Raw genomic sequence first — 19067 nt, 5'->3', positions numbered from 1 at the left:
ATGCTTTAGTCTAGGATTTGGTCGGGGGCACGGACAGCGTTTTCCTCGTCCTGCCCTCAGAAGATCACACTGTGAAGTCTTGTGGGTGCTGTCTTGGCTTTGCACAGGTAACGCCATGGTCTTCAAGCCCTCCCCCTTCACGCCCGTTTCTGCTGTGCTCCTGGCTGAGATCTACACCCAAGCGGGGGCACCTCCCGGGCTTTTCAACGTGGTGCAAGGTGGGGCGGCCACTGGCCAGTTTCTGTGTCAGCATCCTGATGTGGCCAAAGTCTCCTTCACCGGAAGTGTGCCCACCGGCATGAAGGTGATGATGAAGCCAGTACTAGTTAGCACGGCTACAAGCTGCCTCGGGACAGGCTGCCCTACTTAGCAGGCTGCCCTCCTAAGCAGCCTCCCATTTGGAGGCTCTGCTTACGAGCAGGCAGGATGCATGATAGGGGTCTACAGTGTCCTGGAAATTGGGAGGAAAGGGAACATGGGTGGGGCGTCTGTGCTAGATCTGCTGAGGTGGTAGCCATGCCCTCTGCCTGGGGAGGGGACATCTGAGGGCAGAGGCCTGAGCTGCCACTTTTGTTTGGTGACTTCATGAATTGAAGGAAGGGGATTTTTCTTAGGTTATTTCCAATTCATGCTGTGACTGAATTTGTATTTGAGCTGTCAGCCCTAAACAAGGGCCACGGAAGAAAATTCCTGGCAATCACACCAACATGTTTTTAAATGAGCGATGGTGAATCTGTGTCCCACTGTGGGTTGTTTGTATCATCGAAAGCTCTGAAAGGTTCACCATCACAGTTCACGTTTGTTTGTTTATTTATTTTTCTCTTGGTACGGGGATGGAACCCATGACCTTGTGCTTGCCAGGCAGGAGCCTAAGCCCTGAGCTAAATCCCCAGCCCTTTCCATCCCTTTTAAAATGAATGCTGTCTTCAGGCTTTAAAGTACTGTACACATCTATGGGTTCTTAATATTTTAAATAGATGAAAGGCAAAGTATACTGATGAACATAACGTAGTAGGTCATACACGGCTGTGGCTAACTTTGTAGGGTCAGGCTTAGCAGATGTGGTGTGTGATTTATCCGTGTCAGACTTCCTCTGAATGCTTTCTATTTGTTCTGTCAGATCATGGAGTTGTCAGCGAAAGGAGTCAAACCTGTTACCTTGGAACTTGGGGGCAAATCTCCACTCATCATCTTCTCAGACTGTAACATGGAGAATGCTGTGAAGGGGGCGATGATGGCCAACTTCCTCACCCAAGGCCAGGTATGGTGGGCTCGTCCTTGGGGGAGGCGGAAGGAGTCATCAGCCCTTGGCCTAGCAGTGTGCTCTGCAGTGTTGTTTTGAAGTACTTTCAGACTTAATAGAAGAGTTCCCAAATAGTACAGAGAATTCCTGTGTACCCCTGAACCAGAGCCTTTGAATATTAAAATGTTACCACTTTCACTGTATCCTTCTCTCTACCTGGCTATACACACACGTGTGAAGTACTTCTGAGCCACTTGAGGTGTTCTTAAAAACAGGTGCATTTTTTAATGTAGCACAGAACACTTACAGAAATCAGTAAGCTAACATCAGTTGGGCTCTATTTTGTTTTTTTTTTTGTTTGTTTGTTTGAGACAGAATCTCACTTTGTAGTTCAGGCCAGCCCTAAACTCTCTGTAGCCCAGGCTGACTTGGAACTCATGGTGATTCTCTTGCCTCAACCTCCTGAGTGCTGGGATTACAGGTAGATGCCATCATGCCCAGCTACAGAGCTGTTACACAACCTTTCACCTTTGTTAAAATTTCACCATTTGTTTGATTCATATCTCTTTAGTAAAAGAAAAAAAATTTTTTTCTGGCACAAAGATGATGAATTGCAGTTAGTTGTCTGCCTTTCTTTTTCCATTCAAAGTTATTTTTAAAAATTGTATATATTTACGGAGTATAGTATAATAACTTAGTATACATTTATAACATGCAGTGGTCAAATCAGGTAATTAGCATTAGTCCTTCTGTCTTTATTTTCCTTTAGCTAGCAAGAATTCTTCAGTTATTATCTTTTATGACCTTGGCTTTTTTTTTTTTGGTCTTTTTGAGACAGGGTCTTGCTATGCGGTTCACGCTGGCCGCGGCTCACTTTGTAGCCCAGGCTGGTCTCAAACTTGCAAAGATCCTCTTGCCTCAGCCTTCTGAGTCATGCTAGGATTACAGGAATATGTCACCATGCCCAGCTGGTCTTGGCAGTTTTGAAGTGTACAGGCCATTTACTTTTTTTTTTTTTTTGGTACCGGGGATTGAACTCATGACCGTGCAGGTGCAAGGCAGGTGCTTATGCCACTGAGCTAAATCAGCCCCAGGCCATTTACTTTATAGAATGTTCCTCATTATAGGACTATCAGATGTTTCATGTTAGGCATTTTTGGCAAAAAATAGTCCAAATGTGCTATTATGTCCTCCTTTGAGGGTGTTGACTCTCAGTAATTGCTTAAGTAGTTCAGATTAACCTTAAACTCACTGTGTAGCCCAGGCTGGTTTCAAGCTTGCAGCAAGCATCCTGCCTCAGCTTCTTAGTGCTGAAGTTACAGGCGTGTTCCACCATGCCTAGCTATAAGTGATACTTGAGACTTCTGTTCCTCATCAAACTTGCTCTTCAGGAGTTTTATCAACTGCTGATGATTCTTGCTGGAAGTTTTTATTATGGTTGTGGCCAAATGATAACTTTATTATGGTTGCTCCATTGTTCCTGGTATATTTATCTGTCCACTTTTCTGGTGTCAGGAGGAATGTTTCTTTCTCCTCTGTTTTCCTTCCCTTATTTATGTATTTTTATTTCATTCTGTTGATTATAATTCATTAGTATAATTGTTTATATGGTTGCGCAAATAATTGCACAGTTGGCTGATGGGGGCCTGTCTGTGCCCTGGTGATACACTTTTTCTTCAGACACTTCAATGTCTGGCACGGTGTAGTGTTTCAGACTCATCTTTTTAATTTTGTCTTTTTGAGGCAGGATCTCTCTATGCAGTTCAGGCTGGCCTTGAGCTCGCTTTGTAGCCTAGGCTAGTCTCGAACTCGCAGTGATCCTCCTGCCTCAGTTCCTGAGTGCTGGGATTATAGGCGTGAGCCACCATACCCGGCTCACTGGACTGTTTTTATTCTTTCCCTGTAGTCAGCCATTTCTCTTGGGCGCTCCGGTTCCCTGAGTGGCACATAGCATGTAGAAACCACGATCAGAGTGGCGGGTGTGTTCATGGCTGCGGAGGTATTGGTGCTCCCAGACCCTTGGTGGAGACTGCGAGGACCTACATACTTGTAGGTGTGTATACATACATCTGTGTCTGTGTATGCATGATAGTAATACCCACAAGTTCAAACAGATACTTCCAATTTTAGAATATTATCCTAACACTTCAGTTGACCTTCTACTTTTCCATATTTGTAATTTCCTTTTCTGGCAGTAAGAAGCAGTCAGGCTGAGGCAGGAGGATCACCATGTTCAAGTCTAGCTTGTACTATTTAGTGAGACCCTGTCTCAAAAACCTAAACAAAACCAAAACAAAAGCAAAAAAATTCCTTGTTCTTGAATACATTTATAGTAGCCTAGGCATTGTGAATCTATACCACTGTGAAAAATAAACTCTAGTTAGAGTTCACAATAATTCACAGTTCTTTTTGTCTTTAGCTTGAGAGGATAGTCAAAGTACTGTGTTCAGCTCTTACCTGACTCTGTTTCTCCTTGCTTATTTTGCTTTCAGTATGATTATGATACTCATTTAAAATAACAGACTTAATTGTTTTTGCTAGTATTTCATTTGGAGTTTATTTTGCCTATCCTTGAAGACTTTAAATGTCTGTTTTCTTGTTTTGGTACCGGGGATCAAACTCACGACTTGTGCTTAGCTCCTACCACTGAGCTAAGTTGCTAGCCCTTAAATATCTGTTTTAAGCTGGGTATGGTGGTGCATGCCTATAATCCCTGCACTCTGGGAAGCTAGGGAGAAAGATCACAAGTTAGAGCCCAGCCTGGGCACCTTAATGGAATCCTGTCTTAAAAAATAAAAGCGTGCGGGTGGGGGTGGGTCTGTGGCATACCCTAGGCATTCCAACCAAAACTTGTTCTGATTAGACAAAATAATAATGTGGTTCTAAATATAGGAATTTTTTTAAAATTCCATACTTAAAACCATATTTCTGTGACATTCCTGATCATCCCCATTGGTAACCACTCTAATTTGTGTCTGGTTTTCCTTTTCTGGGCTTAGTTTTGCACAGATGATCAGGTGCTTCTGTATTTCTTGTTTGCTTTTGTTTCTTCCACGTCAGGTAATGTGTTAGAGGCGCTCTTGCCCTTTGCTCGTTTCACTTACTGTATCCTGGAAACCTCTCCCTGTCATTTTACAGAGGTCTTTATTCTTTTTCATCACCACATGCTCCAGCAGCTTTTCCCTGTGAGGCAGTTAGGTTTTTCACAGTATTTGGCGGTGTTGCAGTGAATGAATGACCTTACACACATGTATTTTCATATTGTTTGACACATATTTTCAGAGACCCTTCTAGAAGTGATAAAGGCATGTAGAATTTTGTGACAGTTTTCAAAAATGATCATTAGGTGTACTTTCATTATACAACCCAGTATTTTTTTTTTTTGGTCTTTTTCCTTTTTATCGGTACCAGGGATTAAACTCACAACTGCCTGCTTGCAAGGCAAGTGCTTATGCCACTGAGCTAAATCCCCAGCCCTAACCCAGTATTCTTATCTCTGGTCATCATGCTATGGATGGAATGTTTAGAATTATTCATCCTCTGTAAGTACATCTTGTATTCCTTGACCAACATCTCCCTACTTCTCTCCTACTTCCCTTCTGATAACCAGCATTCTATTCTCTGCTAAAAAGTGTAATCCACTTTTTAGATTCCACATGCAAGTCAGATTGTGTGGCTTATTTCACTTCACGTAGTGTTCTACAGGTTGATCTACAAATGTTTCTTTCTACATTCAGTTGTTGAGGAACATGTAGCTTGTGGATTTCATGTGTTAGCTGTTGTGAGTAACACTGCAGAGAACACAGGAGGGCAGATACCTCTTCAGAGTACTCATTTCATTCCTTTGGGATATATACCAAGTAGTGGAATTGCTAGGAGGATATACAAGTTTTATTTTTAATTTTTTGGGGGAGGTGCTGGGAATTGAACTCAGGACCTGGTGCTTGCCAGGTGGGTGCTTATGCCACTGAGCTATCTCCCTGGCCTTGCTTTTACTTTTTGAGGGGTTATTTTCCATAATGGCTATTCCAGTTGACATTGCCATTAAGAATGTGCAAGGGTTCCCTTTTTCCCTTATCCTTGAAACATTTTTTAAATATATTTTTGATAACAGGTGTGAGGTAATACCTCAGTGTGATTTGGATCGGCATTTCCCTAATGAGCAGTGGTGTTGAGCATCTTTACTTACCTGTTGGTCATTGTTGTGTTTTTGGAAAAAGATCTATTCAGGTCCTTTGTTTTAAACAAGTCTATGTGATTATTTTGGCTGTTGATTTTTTTACATATTTTGACTACTTCTTTTAGAAGCAAAATACATATAACATTTTTCATTTTAATTAGTTTATTCCACAGATTGCAATCTTTTGAATTTTTGCATGAAATTTGTATGTGTTACCTAGAAAAACTCAAGGAAGAAGAATTTTCTATTCTGTTTGTTACTTTTGGAATATTGCTTCTTTGAGCAGTGTTGTGTTCATTTTTATGAGGCATCTAATAATTATTTGTAATTTTAGACCCAAATGTTCACTGAAATGCTTTGTTTTAAAGAGCAGGTCTAAGACCAGAGCACCTAGTTTTCTTGTTGTTGTTGTTTTTTTAAATTTTATTTAAGGAGAAAAAGAAAAAAAACAGAAAAAGGGTACAAGTTATACAGAATTTCAGAAAGAATAAACAGTAGGAAATCACTAGTTAATAGATTACATATTGTTATCTTAGAAATAGTTGTTCAGGTTACAAAATTAAAGCATATAAAATGGACTTTCAAACAGTGAGACTGCAAACAGTTCTGTTCAATGATCCAACAAAACTCAGTAATTTGGTTATCTATCTTATACACTTAAATATATATGCAGTTATATCCTTTAGAGCACTTTCTTTTCTACAATGACAATTACACATTTATTACTCCCACAGTTCTTATTACTTTTTATTGAAGAGAGTAAAACCAAATGTGACATAACAGAACAGAGTCAGTCAAATCAAAAGGATGGACATAATACATAATGTAAAAACAAAATATAAGGTGATCAACAATAGTTACCATACTGCCTCTTGCTATCTTAAAAAGAATAACCTATATCATCAGTTATAATAAAATTGAGCAAAACAGTAAAGAATAAAACCAAAACATTGGAGACATTACAGGACTTTAAAAGAAGATAATAGTCAACCAGAATGGGCGTCATAATGAATCTTACTGTTTTCACAGTTGTTGCCTATACTTTTGAACTTGGTACTATCAAGCAAAGCAGAATAGGGGAAAATCAGTCAAAACAAGATGGTGAGGGCAATACAGGGTTTCAAATCAAGTTAATAGGAAATCAAAGTAGGTTACTATAATGTATCCTGCTATTTTTTATTTATTTCTCGCTTAATTAAAAAGATAAAAATAAAAAAGTAAATAATTAAAAAAAGGAGATTGAGATAAAAGAGGGCATAACAACAAAACAGCGCAGGTCAAAGCATAACCATTTAAGCAAAACAGTGTTTCACCACAAGATATCCTGACATAAAAGTAGTTACCGTAGTGTCTCTTTCCTTGAAATCTTTGAGTATAACTTCGTATACTCTGGCACCAAACATATCAAGACAATATAAAACCATTCAAGAGAATGACAGTATTACAGGATATTTAGAACCAACTATCAGAAAATGACCAGTGGTTTCTGTATAATCTCCTTGTCTATAAAAGTTTTTGCTTATATTAACATATATAATAAAATCCAGTAAGATACAACCTGTTAAGACCGATGGAGACAGAAGAATAAAAGCTTGATGGGACTTCAAAACAAGATGATACTAAATCAGCACTAGCTATTATAATGTCTTGTTTTCTCCAAAATAGCTGTTCCTACCATCCAATCTTCTCTGCCTCATTTCTGTTGAGATCTTTTTCTGTTGTTTGTTGTCAGTTTGTCTTCTTCATTTCGCTTTCTGCTCCATTCATTGTGGCCTCTCTGCCACTGTTTCTGGAATCTTGGTATTTTCCTTTTTTAGAATACCCTACAGTATTCTCTGTAGAGTTGAATTGGTGGTTGCAAATTCTCCTAGTTCCTCTTTATCCTGGAAGCACCTTGTTTTTCCATCAATTTCTAGGGACAGTTGTGCAGGATATATCAATCTTGGCTGGAGGTTATTACCTTTCAAAGCTTGAATTATTTCCCCCCATGCTCTTCATGATTTGATGTTTTGTGCCGAGAAGTCTGCCGTAATTCTGATGGGTGTTTCCTTGTAAGTGATCTGTTTCTTGTCTCGGCTTTTAATATTCTGTTCTTATATTGGATTTCTGGAATTTTGACTATTATATGCCTGGGTGTAGTTCTATTTGGGTTGTAGGTGGCTGGGATCCTGTATGCCTCATACATCTGAGTATCTTTACCTTTTGCTAAATTAGGGAAATTCTCTTGGATTAGCTTGTGAATAGCTTTTGTAGTCCATTTGTTTGTGTCCCTACTTCTTTTATGTTCTTAATTCTTAAGTTATAGATCCTCTTATCATCTTCTAGCCTTTGTATTATTGCTGTTTCCTTGTTATTTTTAAGAAGTTTTTCATTTCATGCTCCCACATTACAAATCTGTCCTCCAGGTCAGATAATCTATCCTTAGTTTCTTTCAAGCTGTTATGCCAGCTTTCAATAGAGTTTTTAGTTTCCTGGTAATCTCTTTGAACCTGCTTCAATATTCTATGTTTTCTCTTATTTTCTCCATCAAACAATTCTCCCCTTTTTTTCTGTTCTTCCATTCTACCATCTGTTTTTTGTTGGGCGGTGCTTAGCATTTCTCTAACTATTCTACTTATATCTTGCTTTATTTCGTTAAATACTTCTCTTTTGAACTCGTCTATGAGGATCCGGAGATATCCCTTTATGTCTATTGGTGCTGTGTCTGATATTGCATGTTTTCTGTCCTCATTCTCCTTTGCATTTACCTTTCCTGGATCAGTGTTCTCAGGATTGGGGACTGAGGACCCTTTCTGGTTGCTTCCTCTTCCCATACTTTTTGTTCCTTCCATACAAGTGAATATAGGAGGCCCAGTTTTTTTCTCTTTGTCTGTTATAGTTTGTTTGAATTGCGCTGGCTAGGTGTTCCCACCCACTGCGGTGTACTAGGGAGACACAGACCTGGGCAGCCTCTGCTGGGCCTGCCCCTCCAGGTCAACCTACCGAAGGCTTCACTGCTAGGGTGCACCTCCAGGTGCTGGGACCTGGTTTGGACTGGCCTACTGGGTCTTAGTCAGTGGCATCACCCAGGCCAGGCATTCCCCACCAATCCCACTTGAGAGGGGAATATGTGACTAAAGTTACTGCAGCATCCTGTTGCGGCAAGTCTGCCCAGTCCCAGTATGTCCTTTGCTGAAGCTTCCTGCTCTATGGAAGGGTCCCCCTTCCGATCATTCACTGCAGGTTGATGCAGGACTCCCTGCCAGTCCCATTCTCAACTCCCTTTGCTGATTCCCACTCTCAGAGTTTTCACTTGTCTCTCTCCCTGCCGTGCTGATTTGGACGCAGCAGCGGCAGCCAGAAATTCAAATAGCGGCTTCCAATGGCGCGGGATCCAGCTTCTGCACTGAGATTTTATCTGTTCCTGTTATAGCACCGGGATTGCGTTTCCAGTTGGTTTCTCCTAGCTTAGTTCATTCCGGGGTCGGCAGGGTATATCTCCCCTTGCTTAGGACTCCTCACAACACCCCATTCCTGGATTCTAAGTAGGATATCTCAGAGAGCCTCCATAGCTGCTGCTATCTATCTGCCATGTTCTCCCGGAAGTCTGTTGTTTTGTTTTGAGTCAAGGTCTCACCTTTTGTCCAGGCTGGCCTCAAATTTGAGATTCTTTCCTCAGCCTCCCAAATGCTTAGACCGCAGGCATGTGTCACCATGCCTGGCTCTCTTCTGTTCCTATTCCCAAAGCTCCTCCCATTCCTTTTCCTCTATTGAATTACACTGCAATTTGAGCAGCTGATAGGAAGGAATAGGTGAGGTCCTGGGTCATGCAGACCCACTTTGGCCTTAAGAAAATTTAAACAAAGTAGAATTAACTTTTATCTTAAAACACAGATTTGTACTTGCTGGTGGTATCTCCAAAATTACATGTACAGTCCTTCCAATTCGGTACAAGTACAAGTTTTATTTAGTATTTTTGCAGTGCTAGGGATTGAACCCAGTGCCCCTACACTGCACACATCCCCAGCTAGTTTTTATTTTTTTATTTGGAGGCAGTATCCTCTCTAAGTCACTAAGTTACCCAGGCTGGGATTGAGCTTTCTATTCTCCTGCCTCAGCCTCCCAGAGTGCTGGGATTACGGGTATGTGCCACCATCCCCCTTCAGCACAGACAATTTTTAGAAATGAAAGTATCCTTTAAAAAATGTGCCGTGCCTCTGTTTTAAGAGTAAAGCTATTGTCTTACCTTTCTTTTTCCCTTTCACTCTTTGTCCCTTGTGCATATTTATGGCCTTCAGGTTTGCTGCAATGGCACAAGAGTGTTTGTGCAAAGGGAAATTCTTGATAAGTTCACCGAAGAAGTGGTGAAACAGACCCAGAAGATAAAAATTGGAGATCCCCTTCTGGAAGATACAAGAATGGGTCCCCTCATCAACCGGCCTCACCTGGAGCGGGTCCTGGGCTTCGTCAAGTCAGCAAAGGAGCAGGTGAGAAGGAGCGGAGGCTGGCGGGGCAGGGGAGTGCTGCACAGTTGTACAGCCCTGTGACCTTTCCCGCGTTGCTATGCACTGGCTGGGAGTGTCCCCGAGCACTTTCCGCTGTGTCTGTTGGTTTGCTCAGGACACACGTACTCTTTCAGGAATGCAAGGGTTGTATGTTTAATGCTAAAGGTGCATTCTTTTTCCTCTCTTTGGCAGGGTGCTAAAGTGTTGTGTGGTGGAGACCTGTATGTACCTGAAGACCCCAAATTAAAAGATGGCTACTACATGAGACCTTGCGTATTAAGTATGTTTTCTTGTTTACTTTGAAGTGATTTGGATTAAATACTGAGTAGCTAGAAGTGAATATTTAGCAAATTTGTATTTTCTAAAAATACAAAGCAAGGATTGGCAAAGCATGTGTTCCCACTGCTTGGGGTTAAAAAGTAGAGACCCCATCCACTTTGAAGCCTTCTGGGTACTGTTTCCTTAGAGAAGCCATAAGTTTTAGATTACCTGGGACAACATCTGCTAAGCCTGAAGCAGGGAGAACAAAAGAAATGAAAGTGAAAAATTAAAAAAACAAAAGCATATAGGTTTATTGTTTTGTCTTGCAAAACTGGAGATTGAACCCAGGGCCTCTGTGCTACATCTTCAGTCTTTAAAAAAAATTTTTTTTTTAAACTGGTTCACTAAGTTGTTACACTGCTCGCACGGGGCTCAAACTTGAGCCCCTTATGCTTCAGCCTGTCAGAGTACTGGAATTACAGGAGTGAGCCACCATGTGTGACTGCAAATGCATATTTGATCAAAATTTAAGAAATGAACTTAATTCCTCAATAAAGAAAATGATGTTTTTGGGACTGGGTATTTAGCTGAGCGGCATAAGCGCCTCCCTTGCAAGCAGGCAGTCGTGAGTTTGATCCCTGGTACCGATAAAAACGAAAAAGATAAAAAAAAGAAAATGATGTTTTTCATTTGAGCTATCAAAGATTAATATAATAAAGCCAGTTCGTTAAGTAATATGTTTGTCTTTTTAAAAATTAGGCAGTTTCATAATTTGTAGCATCTTCTTTCAGGAGTCTTAAAAATCTCCTGGTTTGAGAAATGTTTTTGTATGTCAGCTACTCCTTTATTTTATTGTCTTGCTATGTAGCCTTGAACTCATAGCAGTCCTCCTGTCTCAGCCTCCGAAGTGCTAGGATTACAGATGTGTACAGCCATGTCCAGCAGCTGCTCTGTCTCTATACCTTATCACTTTTAATGCTCCAGCATAGACTTCTTACTGCTCCCAGGGATGTCCTGTGTTATCAATCTGTGTAGGGTGATAACATATCTTCTAGGAGTATTGGGTAACGAATTATTCCAAGTAAATTCTTGGCTAGTGGTTTTCTTCGCAATTATATGTAGATGATTAGTTGCAAAGAATTAAAATATGGTAAACCATCTTTAAACACAGACTAAATATTTCCCAATCTGCTTTTCAAGATAATTCTGATGTCTCCAAAGCATATTGTGACCCACAGGTGACCAGCGTCTATATGAAGAATAGCATCTGACAAATCTCCTAAGAGATTTTAGAGTTGTTGGCTTCATAGCTCAGGAAGTGTAGTGGTTTTTAGTCTTTGGCTAAGAAAGAGCTGGTGTTTATAGTAGGGTGCTCCAGCTCTTTTTCTGGGCCCACATTGTTTACGTATGACACAGCCTTGCAAACAACATACTTCAATCCACACAGTGTCGAGATTGAGGGTCTTTGAGACTCATTGGGGTTCAGTATTGGACTTATATTCTTATATTCATATAAGAATATATGAGCTTTTTGGTAACGCATATTTTAAAGTGTCCACTATGAATTAAATCATCTCAGGAATTAGCCACTTAAGGGAATTTAAGTATATTTTTGTGCCAGGGATTTAGCTCAGTGGTGTAAGCACCTGCTTGGCAGGCACAAGGTTGTGAGTTCGATCCCCCATACCAAAAGGGGAAAAAAAAAAGGAACTTAAGTATATTTTGATGTAAAGTGAATACTTGCACAATTCCCTATCCCTTCCACTTCCTGCCCTCCTCCTCTCCCTTCTCCCTTCCTTCCCCTTTCCAAGTCCTCCCCTCCCCTGCCCTCTTCTCTCACACTAAGAAAATGTGAAAAAGGATAAAAACAATTATTATGTAACATTTTAACCGAAGTTGGCATGATTGTATACAGTTTTGTATCATTTAATGCTTCATGCAAGTTTACCATTAGGATGTGTATCATTCATGTGATCGTTTCTTATGCTTTGGCTGTATAGTTTATTGCCTCCTGTTTTTACTATTTTAAGTAAGGTTGTGCTGACCATCCTTGAAAGGAAATCTTTGTCACCTCATTAGCTATTTGATTATGATAGATTCAGAAAGGTGGATTTAGTTAGTTAGTTATCTGTTGGCACCAGGGATCGAACTCATGACCTCGAACTTGCCATGAAGACACTGCCACTGAGCTATATCCCTTGCTCTGAGAGGTGGATTTAGAGTTATACAAACTCTATGCTGGCTTAATGCCTATTGTGAAGTCACCACACAGAAAAGATGTTCAGTTTATATCCACACCGGCAACATCATACTAAATTTTTTCTAGTTATGCATTTTATTGTTCACTGGGAATAAAGTAATTTTTAAGCTTCAGAGATTTCACTGACTTTGGATTTTATACTAAATGTTTGTAGCTAATTGCAGAGATGACATGACCTGTGTGAAGGAAGAGATCTTTGGACCGGTCATGTCTATTTTACCATTTGACACGGAAGCCGAGGTTCTAGAACGAGCCAACGATACCATGTTTGGACTTGCGGCTGGCGTCTTCACCAGGTATGTGGAGGAGTTCACTTGAGGCAGCTTTGGGGATGGGGCCACAGTGGCTGCCTGGAGGGTCTGACTCCTCCCTGGAGCTTGCTCTCACTTAGGATCATCCGTGTTCTGTGTTTGCTTCAGGTGAAGTCAGAGGATGCCAGAGTAGCACTTTGTAGTTTACCCTAAATGTCCAGAGGACCCTGGTCAAGTTAGGATTGACCTCTAAATACTGCTGGTGAAAATTCTGTTCTCTATATGTTCACTGAGTAAACGTTTAAGGCTGTGATTTATGTTAAGCACTGGACTAGGTGTGTATTGAAAGCAATTCCCTCATGTAAGTGTATAAATACTGGAGTCAGGTGTGGTGGCTCACACCTGTAATCCAGAGCAGAGGCAGGAAGATCACCACAACTTCGAGGCCAGCCTGGGCAACATAATGAGTTCATGGCCAGCCTGAACTACACAGTGAGACCCTGTCTCGAAGGAAAAAAAAAAAAAAGATACTGGACAGTCCTCTTCAAAAAGCATGGTTTTTAGGGGCATTTGAGTAGTTTCTCACTGGAATTTAGGATGTTTCAGTTTTAACGATGCTAAGTAATAAGAATAATCTTCATGAGTTCAATCCCTGGTACTGATAAAAACGAAAAAGACAGAAAAAAAAATAAGAATAATCTTTATACATAAATTTTAAGGCAAAAGATGATTTGGGAGCCAATTTTGTTTGAAAATGCCCACATACTTCTTGGTTACAGATAAACTTTGCTTAAGTCTTTGGCAGCTTTCTAAGGCTGCTTTGCACTGTGTTTAGTGACCCAGAGGTCAGCTGCTCTGTGGCTTTGTGGTCCGAGACCTAGAAGAGAAGCCCGAGTCTCCCTTGAGGCCTGATACAGTAGTTATCTTTGGAGTGCTGAAGCAAAGATTGGGACTCAGCCTTTTACATTTGTGGATGGAGACGGCACAGGGCTTTTGCTTTGCTTTGCCACCTCAGTACAAAATCCAGTCACAGCAGAAGGGAACCTTAGCATGCTATTAACCTTTTCTTTTTAACAACCATACTGGGATAATGCACATGCCACACAATTCACTTAGTTCAGTAGGGAAATTGTGCAACTAGCACTGCAATCTAATTTTGGAATATTTTCAGTATATTGCTTCATCCTAAGAAGAAGCCATGTGCCCGATAACAGTTATTTTCAGCCAGATGTGATGCATGTGGTGCAGCACTCAAGAGGCTGAGGCAGAAGAATTGCTGTGAGTTCTAGGCCAGGCAGGCCTGAAATACCTAGTGAGACCTTGTCTCAAAACAGCAACAAAATAGGCATTCTCCATTTGCTCTCCTCGTTTCTATGGGTTTGCCTCTTCTGAAAAATAAATTTTTTTTACATGAATAGAGTCATATAATGTGATTTATGACTTCCTTTTTTTTTTTTTTTTTTTTGAGACAAGATTTCTATATATAATCTAGACTGGCCTAGAACTGTACCCTCAACTAGTCTCAGATTTGTGATCCTCCTGTCTCAGCCTGCTGACTGCTAGGATCACAGGTGTGTGCCACCACATCTAGTTTATTTTTAGTTTAGTTTTTTTTCTTTTCAGACAGGTTCTCTTTCTGTAGTTCAGACTGGCCTTTCACTCAGTATGAATCCTAGGCTGGCCTCAAGCTTGCAGTGATCCTCCTGCTTCAGCTTCCTGAGTGCTGGTGTTTCAGGAAGACTGTTACCATGCGTGGCTTATTTTTACTTTCTTGATTGTCTTATTTGTAACACACATTGTTAAATTTGACAAAGGCCAATTATTCTTTGTATGTGTGTGGTACATTACTTCTGCTCTCTCTCTTTTTTTCCTTTTTATCGGTACCGGGGATGGAACTCACGACTGCCTGCTTGCAAGGCAGGCACTTATGCCACTGAGCTAAACCTCCAGCCCCGATACGTTGCTTCTGATGTCACAGCCAAGGAGGCTTTGTCTAACCCAAGGACATAAGGACATTTTTTTCCTGTGTTTTCCTCCCAGAGTTTCTGTAGTCTTTGCTCTGACATTCTAGATCTGTGATCCACATGAATGAATTTTTGTATATTGTGTAATAGAAAAGGGATTCATCTTTAACCTTTTGCATGTATTAGTTCTCAGCCTATTTGTTGAAAAGACTGTTTTCCTCACTGGTTTCTACACCCTTGTTAATATTTATTTTATAGCTCCCATTTGGATGATACTATAAATCTTAAAATCTGTGCCTATTTTGCCTCAATGATAAAAAATTTTAAAACATTTTAAAGAAACAAACATTTGGCAAGCTTTGGAACCCTTAAAAGTAGACCCTGACTTTTCTTGGAAAGTAGTAGTAACCGGCGTGCTTCCCTTGGTAGGGATGTCCAGCGTGCTCACCGCGTGGCGGCCGAGCTGCAGGCGGGAACCTGTTACATCAACAACTACAACGTCAGCCCAGTAGAGCTGCCCTTTGGGGGCTGTAAGAAGTCAGGTAAGGAGCTGACCGGGTCACTTCAGGAGAGACCAGTGTCCCCAAACCTGCCTGCGTGTTAAGAGTCCCGTCCTCTGAGGATGCACTGGAGACTCTGGGAACCGAGGCCAGCACCTCTAGAAGGTTCTTACATGGAGCGCGCCTGTGAACTGCTGAGGCACGTCTCAGGAAGCGTCTTCATTGGGGAGAATCTGTGATGATCATGGTCATAAAGCCACTGCTCCAGGAGTTCAGGCGCTGTCCATCAGCAGGGTAGCAGAGATTAGTTTGTTTTCTCTGCTAGGCCAAATTAGTCTCTTAATTTAGTATATCACTATCAGTTGTAGCCATCATTGTCCTAGTTGGTAGTTATGGGCATTTTCCATCCTTCATGGCCACATGAAGGATTACACATCTGTGACAGATGTGTAAGTCTGGCTGTCAGCAGGTGGAGGCACCGGGAATGGAGCTCTTTCCTCCAAAGTCTGTTGCCCGTTAGTTTCCCGTACTGCTCTTCACGTAGATTCAAAATAGAGTGACCTTTTAGAAGTGTCATTGTGAGAATCCAACCCCTGGGCTCTGTAGCAAATCTTTACAGCCATCACATCAGCAAATATATAAACCCTGCTGGCCACTGATGAGATAGATGGGGGCATTAATTTGACAGCCCCATTGGTTATTTAGCATTATCCCAGCACTGCCTACTCATGCCCTGCTGGTATCTCCATGGAGAGGAAAGGGATGCTCAGAGGAGCCGCGCACATGGGCACAGATGCAAGTGGGAAGCATGGTGCCCTTGCATTTGGCTCTCACCTTTAGTATGGGGACAGTTTGCTTGGAATCTGCAACTTAGACTTGGCAGGGTAGGGGGTGGGGTGTCCCAGGCCACGTTTTGATTCCCTTGGGACCAGGCCTACATAGAATGAGGAAGAAGAACAGCTAGATCTGCCATGCAGTACCTTCCCTGACCTGCTAACACGCTGTGCTCAGAGACTTGGAAAGGAACAAGGGAGAGCAAAGTCTTGGCCAGACCTTTGAGCATGTTCTCTTTTGAATGGCACCTACAGATGGGTGTCCTTTTGGGGACCTGCCTCAGTCTGGGGCAGCGCAGAAGATAGGACCAGCAGAGGACACTGTCGTGTTATCACAGTGACCGTATGCATCAGATAGGACAAGGTCACCAGGGTACAGGCTGTAACAGCAGGTCACTTGCAGGTTTAGTGTGAAAGGTTCGGGAACTTACGACATAAAGTGAAATTTTAATTTAGCATCTCCTTTCAAGGCCAGAAGGTTGATAGTTTCAGAGACTGACTTAACACGTAACAGATTATCCTAACAATGACTACAACAACAAAAAACCCAAATGATACCTGTGTATTAAAATGTCATGGTCCCTAGAGATCAGTGGGTCCTACTTCCCATCCAGAGCTCCACAGCTAGGGCATGGATGCAGGCTTTGTCCTCAAGTGTTGAGGTTCTGGGTCCCCTGCCCCCACCTGGGAAGTGGTACCCATCGTTAAGGAAGATTGTGACTTTTCAGACAGTTGTGGCAGTGGCTTCCCTGACCCCTTCCTTTCCTTTCAGGGTTCGGCAGAGAGAACGGCCGTGTGACCATCGAGTATTACTCGCAGTTGAAGACCGTATGCGTGGAGATGGGTGATGTGGAGTCTGTGTTTTAAGCCAGGCTGTGGGAAAAGAAGAGTTTGCTCTCTTGACCAAGGCAGGATAACGGAGGAGGACCACTTGCAGTCCAGATTTCAGTCATTCAGATTTAAACAGTGGTTTAATGGTGTTCTTCATCTTTCAACCCCTTTCCCCTAACTGACGATGTGCGTAAGTGCCTCTTATTTACACAGGAATCAAGGCAGTTTTGATTTTCCTGGCAGCAAATTTCTGTGTAAGCTTTAAAAGTTAGCAACAGATTTCCAGAAGACAGGTAGGGTTTTACAGGTAGAGAGCATAATCAGGATTATATTTCTTCCACACAGCTGACCAGCAATGTTAATTCTTTAGCTAAGGAACTTCTTTCATTGCAGTTTCCTGGCAGAATCAGTAGAGATGATTTCTACTCACTGGCATCTTTTTTTTTTTTGGGGGGGGGGTGTCTCTTATTATTCCTTTGAGAAAGCTAATGACTGGGATAGAGAAGGGATTAGATAATTGACAGGGGCACTTTAATCCATTCTGCTATGATGGAAAAAATGTATCTCTGGTCCTAGAACTATAGCTTGCTGTCCTTCATGCCTGTTCAATGCACAAATTGGGAGTACAAATAGAAACATAAGTGCACAAATTATTTGTATGCTAATGTAGTATAGTTAAAATAAAGTCACATTATTAATCCTTTTGTGTGTTTTGAAACTCATCACATTTTGAAACTAGAGGGGGCAGAGGTGAAAAGCCTGATTCCTTGCCATGAGCACGGAGGGTGCGTGGAGTTGCAGCGCCTGTCTTTGTTCTCCCCCGTGTGGTAGACAGTGCCACCCCGAAAAGCTGTCAGAGCCCTGGGACTTGGATGCTGTGCAGTGGCGCTTCCTTCCCCTGCCCTCTTCCTTCTTTTGGGGGACCGATTAATAACTGTGCCATGGCTTACATCTAGATGTCATCCCAGCGCCTCATGCCGTCAGAGATGGGGCTTTTGGGAGGTGACTGGATCAAGGGAGGGTGAATGTGGAGTAAGGGTGTAAGTAAATTAGTCCACTTATAGGTTTGGCATCATTCTGGGTGTGGGTAGCTGGAAGGCCCACCCTGGGTTTGGGTAGCACCACCTGTATCAGTCAGGGTTCACTAGAGAAACAAGATTGGCTTATGCTGGCCAGCCACAGAGTCAGATGAGGAAGTGTGCAGAGGTGTCTGCACAAGGAGGCTGAAGGGTCCATCCCAAGGTCTGGAGGTCACTGCAGTGTCTTGCGCAAGTCTGTATCAGGAGGCCAGTGGGTCTGCGATGGAATATGGAAGAATCTACAACAAAGGCTGAAGAGTCTGAGGCACAGTGCGCCAGGTGCCAGGAGACGACATCCAAGCTGAAGGCAAGACTGGAGCTCCTCTGAAGAACCAGCAATCAGTCCTTCCTCATCCGCCTTCTGTTGTGTGCAAGCTACTCCCCTCGGTTGGTGTAGCACTCACACCATCTGTGTGCCTTCTTGCACAGGCTGAGGATGTTACAATGTCCCCCTTTCAAATCACTTAAACTTGTGACCTTCTCAAGTTGATATGATGTATCAACCATCACACCAACCAAAAGGTGCTAGCCTGGGTGAGATGAAAGGAAGGAAGGTTTGCTGTTGCTGCTTCACGGCTTGCTGCTGCAGCTTCCTGTCTGCCCTGCTACGGACTGTTTTTACTCTGTCATTCCCCTCTGCCATGCCACCTTGCCTTTGAGCCAGCCAACTGTGGACTGAAACCTCTACAAACTGAACTGAAATAAACCTTCCTCTTTTAACTTGTGAGTGTCGGGTATTGTGTCTTAGCAACAGGAAAAGTAACTAAGACAAATCACTGCTGTAGTAGTCAAAGATATATGATGTCTGTTGCTACTGGACCTGGATCTAATTATGTATCAAGGTGGGCAAATGCTATAGTTTTAGAGCTTGGGAACAGCGGAATCATCCTTTCCTGGTGTTTGCTGGTACAGAGGACACATGTAACACCGAGTGGGGCTTCAGCGGTATCTCACCCTGCATCCTAGGAGCCTTGTGCAACATAAATATCAGGAACTACCTAGAAGAAGACAGGTTTCCGATGGTTCCTATGCAGCCAGGGGAGGGAGCCAACATTTGAGTACTTAGAGAGTCCCCACTGCTACATCCCATCTCATTTAATGCTCATAATAAACCTTTTCTCTCTCAATGATCTCAGGTACTTCCTTGTACTGATGGAAAACAAATAGAGAATCCTTTTCCT

General features: G+C 42.1%; 1 protein-coding gene across 2 annotated transcripts in view; it reads left to right on the top strand.

The window, feature by feature from the left end:
- Aldh9a1 (aldehyde dehydrogenase 9 family member A1) overlaps positions 1 to 17507 on the top strand; it is a 41143-nt gene extending 23636 nt beyond the window's left edge. For both annotated transcript variants that reach the window (XM_063253593.1, XM_003468664.5), the window contains exons 5-11: positions 108 to 304; positions 1121 to 1261; positions 9701 to 9889; positions 10100 to 10187; positions 12583 to 12724; positions 15073 to 15185; positions 16749 to 17507. In XM_063253593.1, the coding sequence (XP_063109663.1) occupies positions 108 to 304; positions 1121 to 1261; positions 9701 to 9889; positions 10100 to 10187; positions 12583 to 12724; positions 15073 to 15185; positions 16749 to 16843 (965 nt within the window). In that variant the 3' untranslated portion in view covers positions 16844 to 17507. The remainder of the gene's footprint in view (positions 1 to 107; positions 305 to 1120; positions 1262 to 9700; positions 9890 to 10099; positions 10188 to 12582; positions 12725 to 15072; positions 15186 to 16748) is intronic.
- The last annotated feature ends 1560 nt before the right edge of the window (positions 17508 to 19067 follow it).

Source organism: Cavia porcellus, unplaced genomic scaffold, assembly GCF_034190915.1.
Source record: "Cavia porcellus strain 051 isolate PalLab524CR breed Dunkin Hartley unplaced genomic scaffold, mCavPor4.1 scaffold_7, whole genome shotgun sequence".
NCBI lineage: Eukaryota > Metazoa > Chordata > Mammalia > Rodentia > Caviidae > Cavia > Cavia porcellus.
This window is presented reverse-complemented; position numbering and strand designations above follow the sequence as displayed.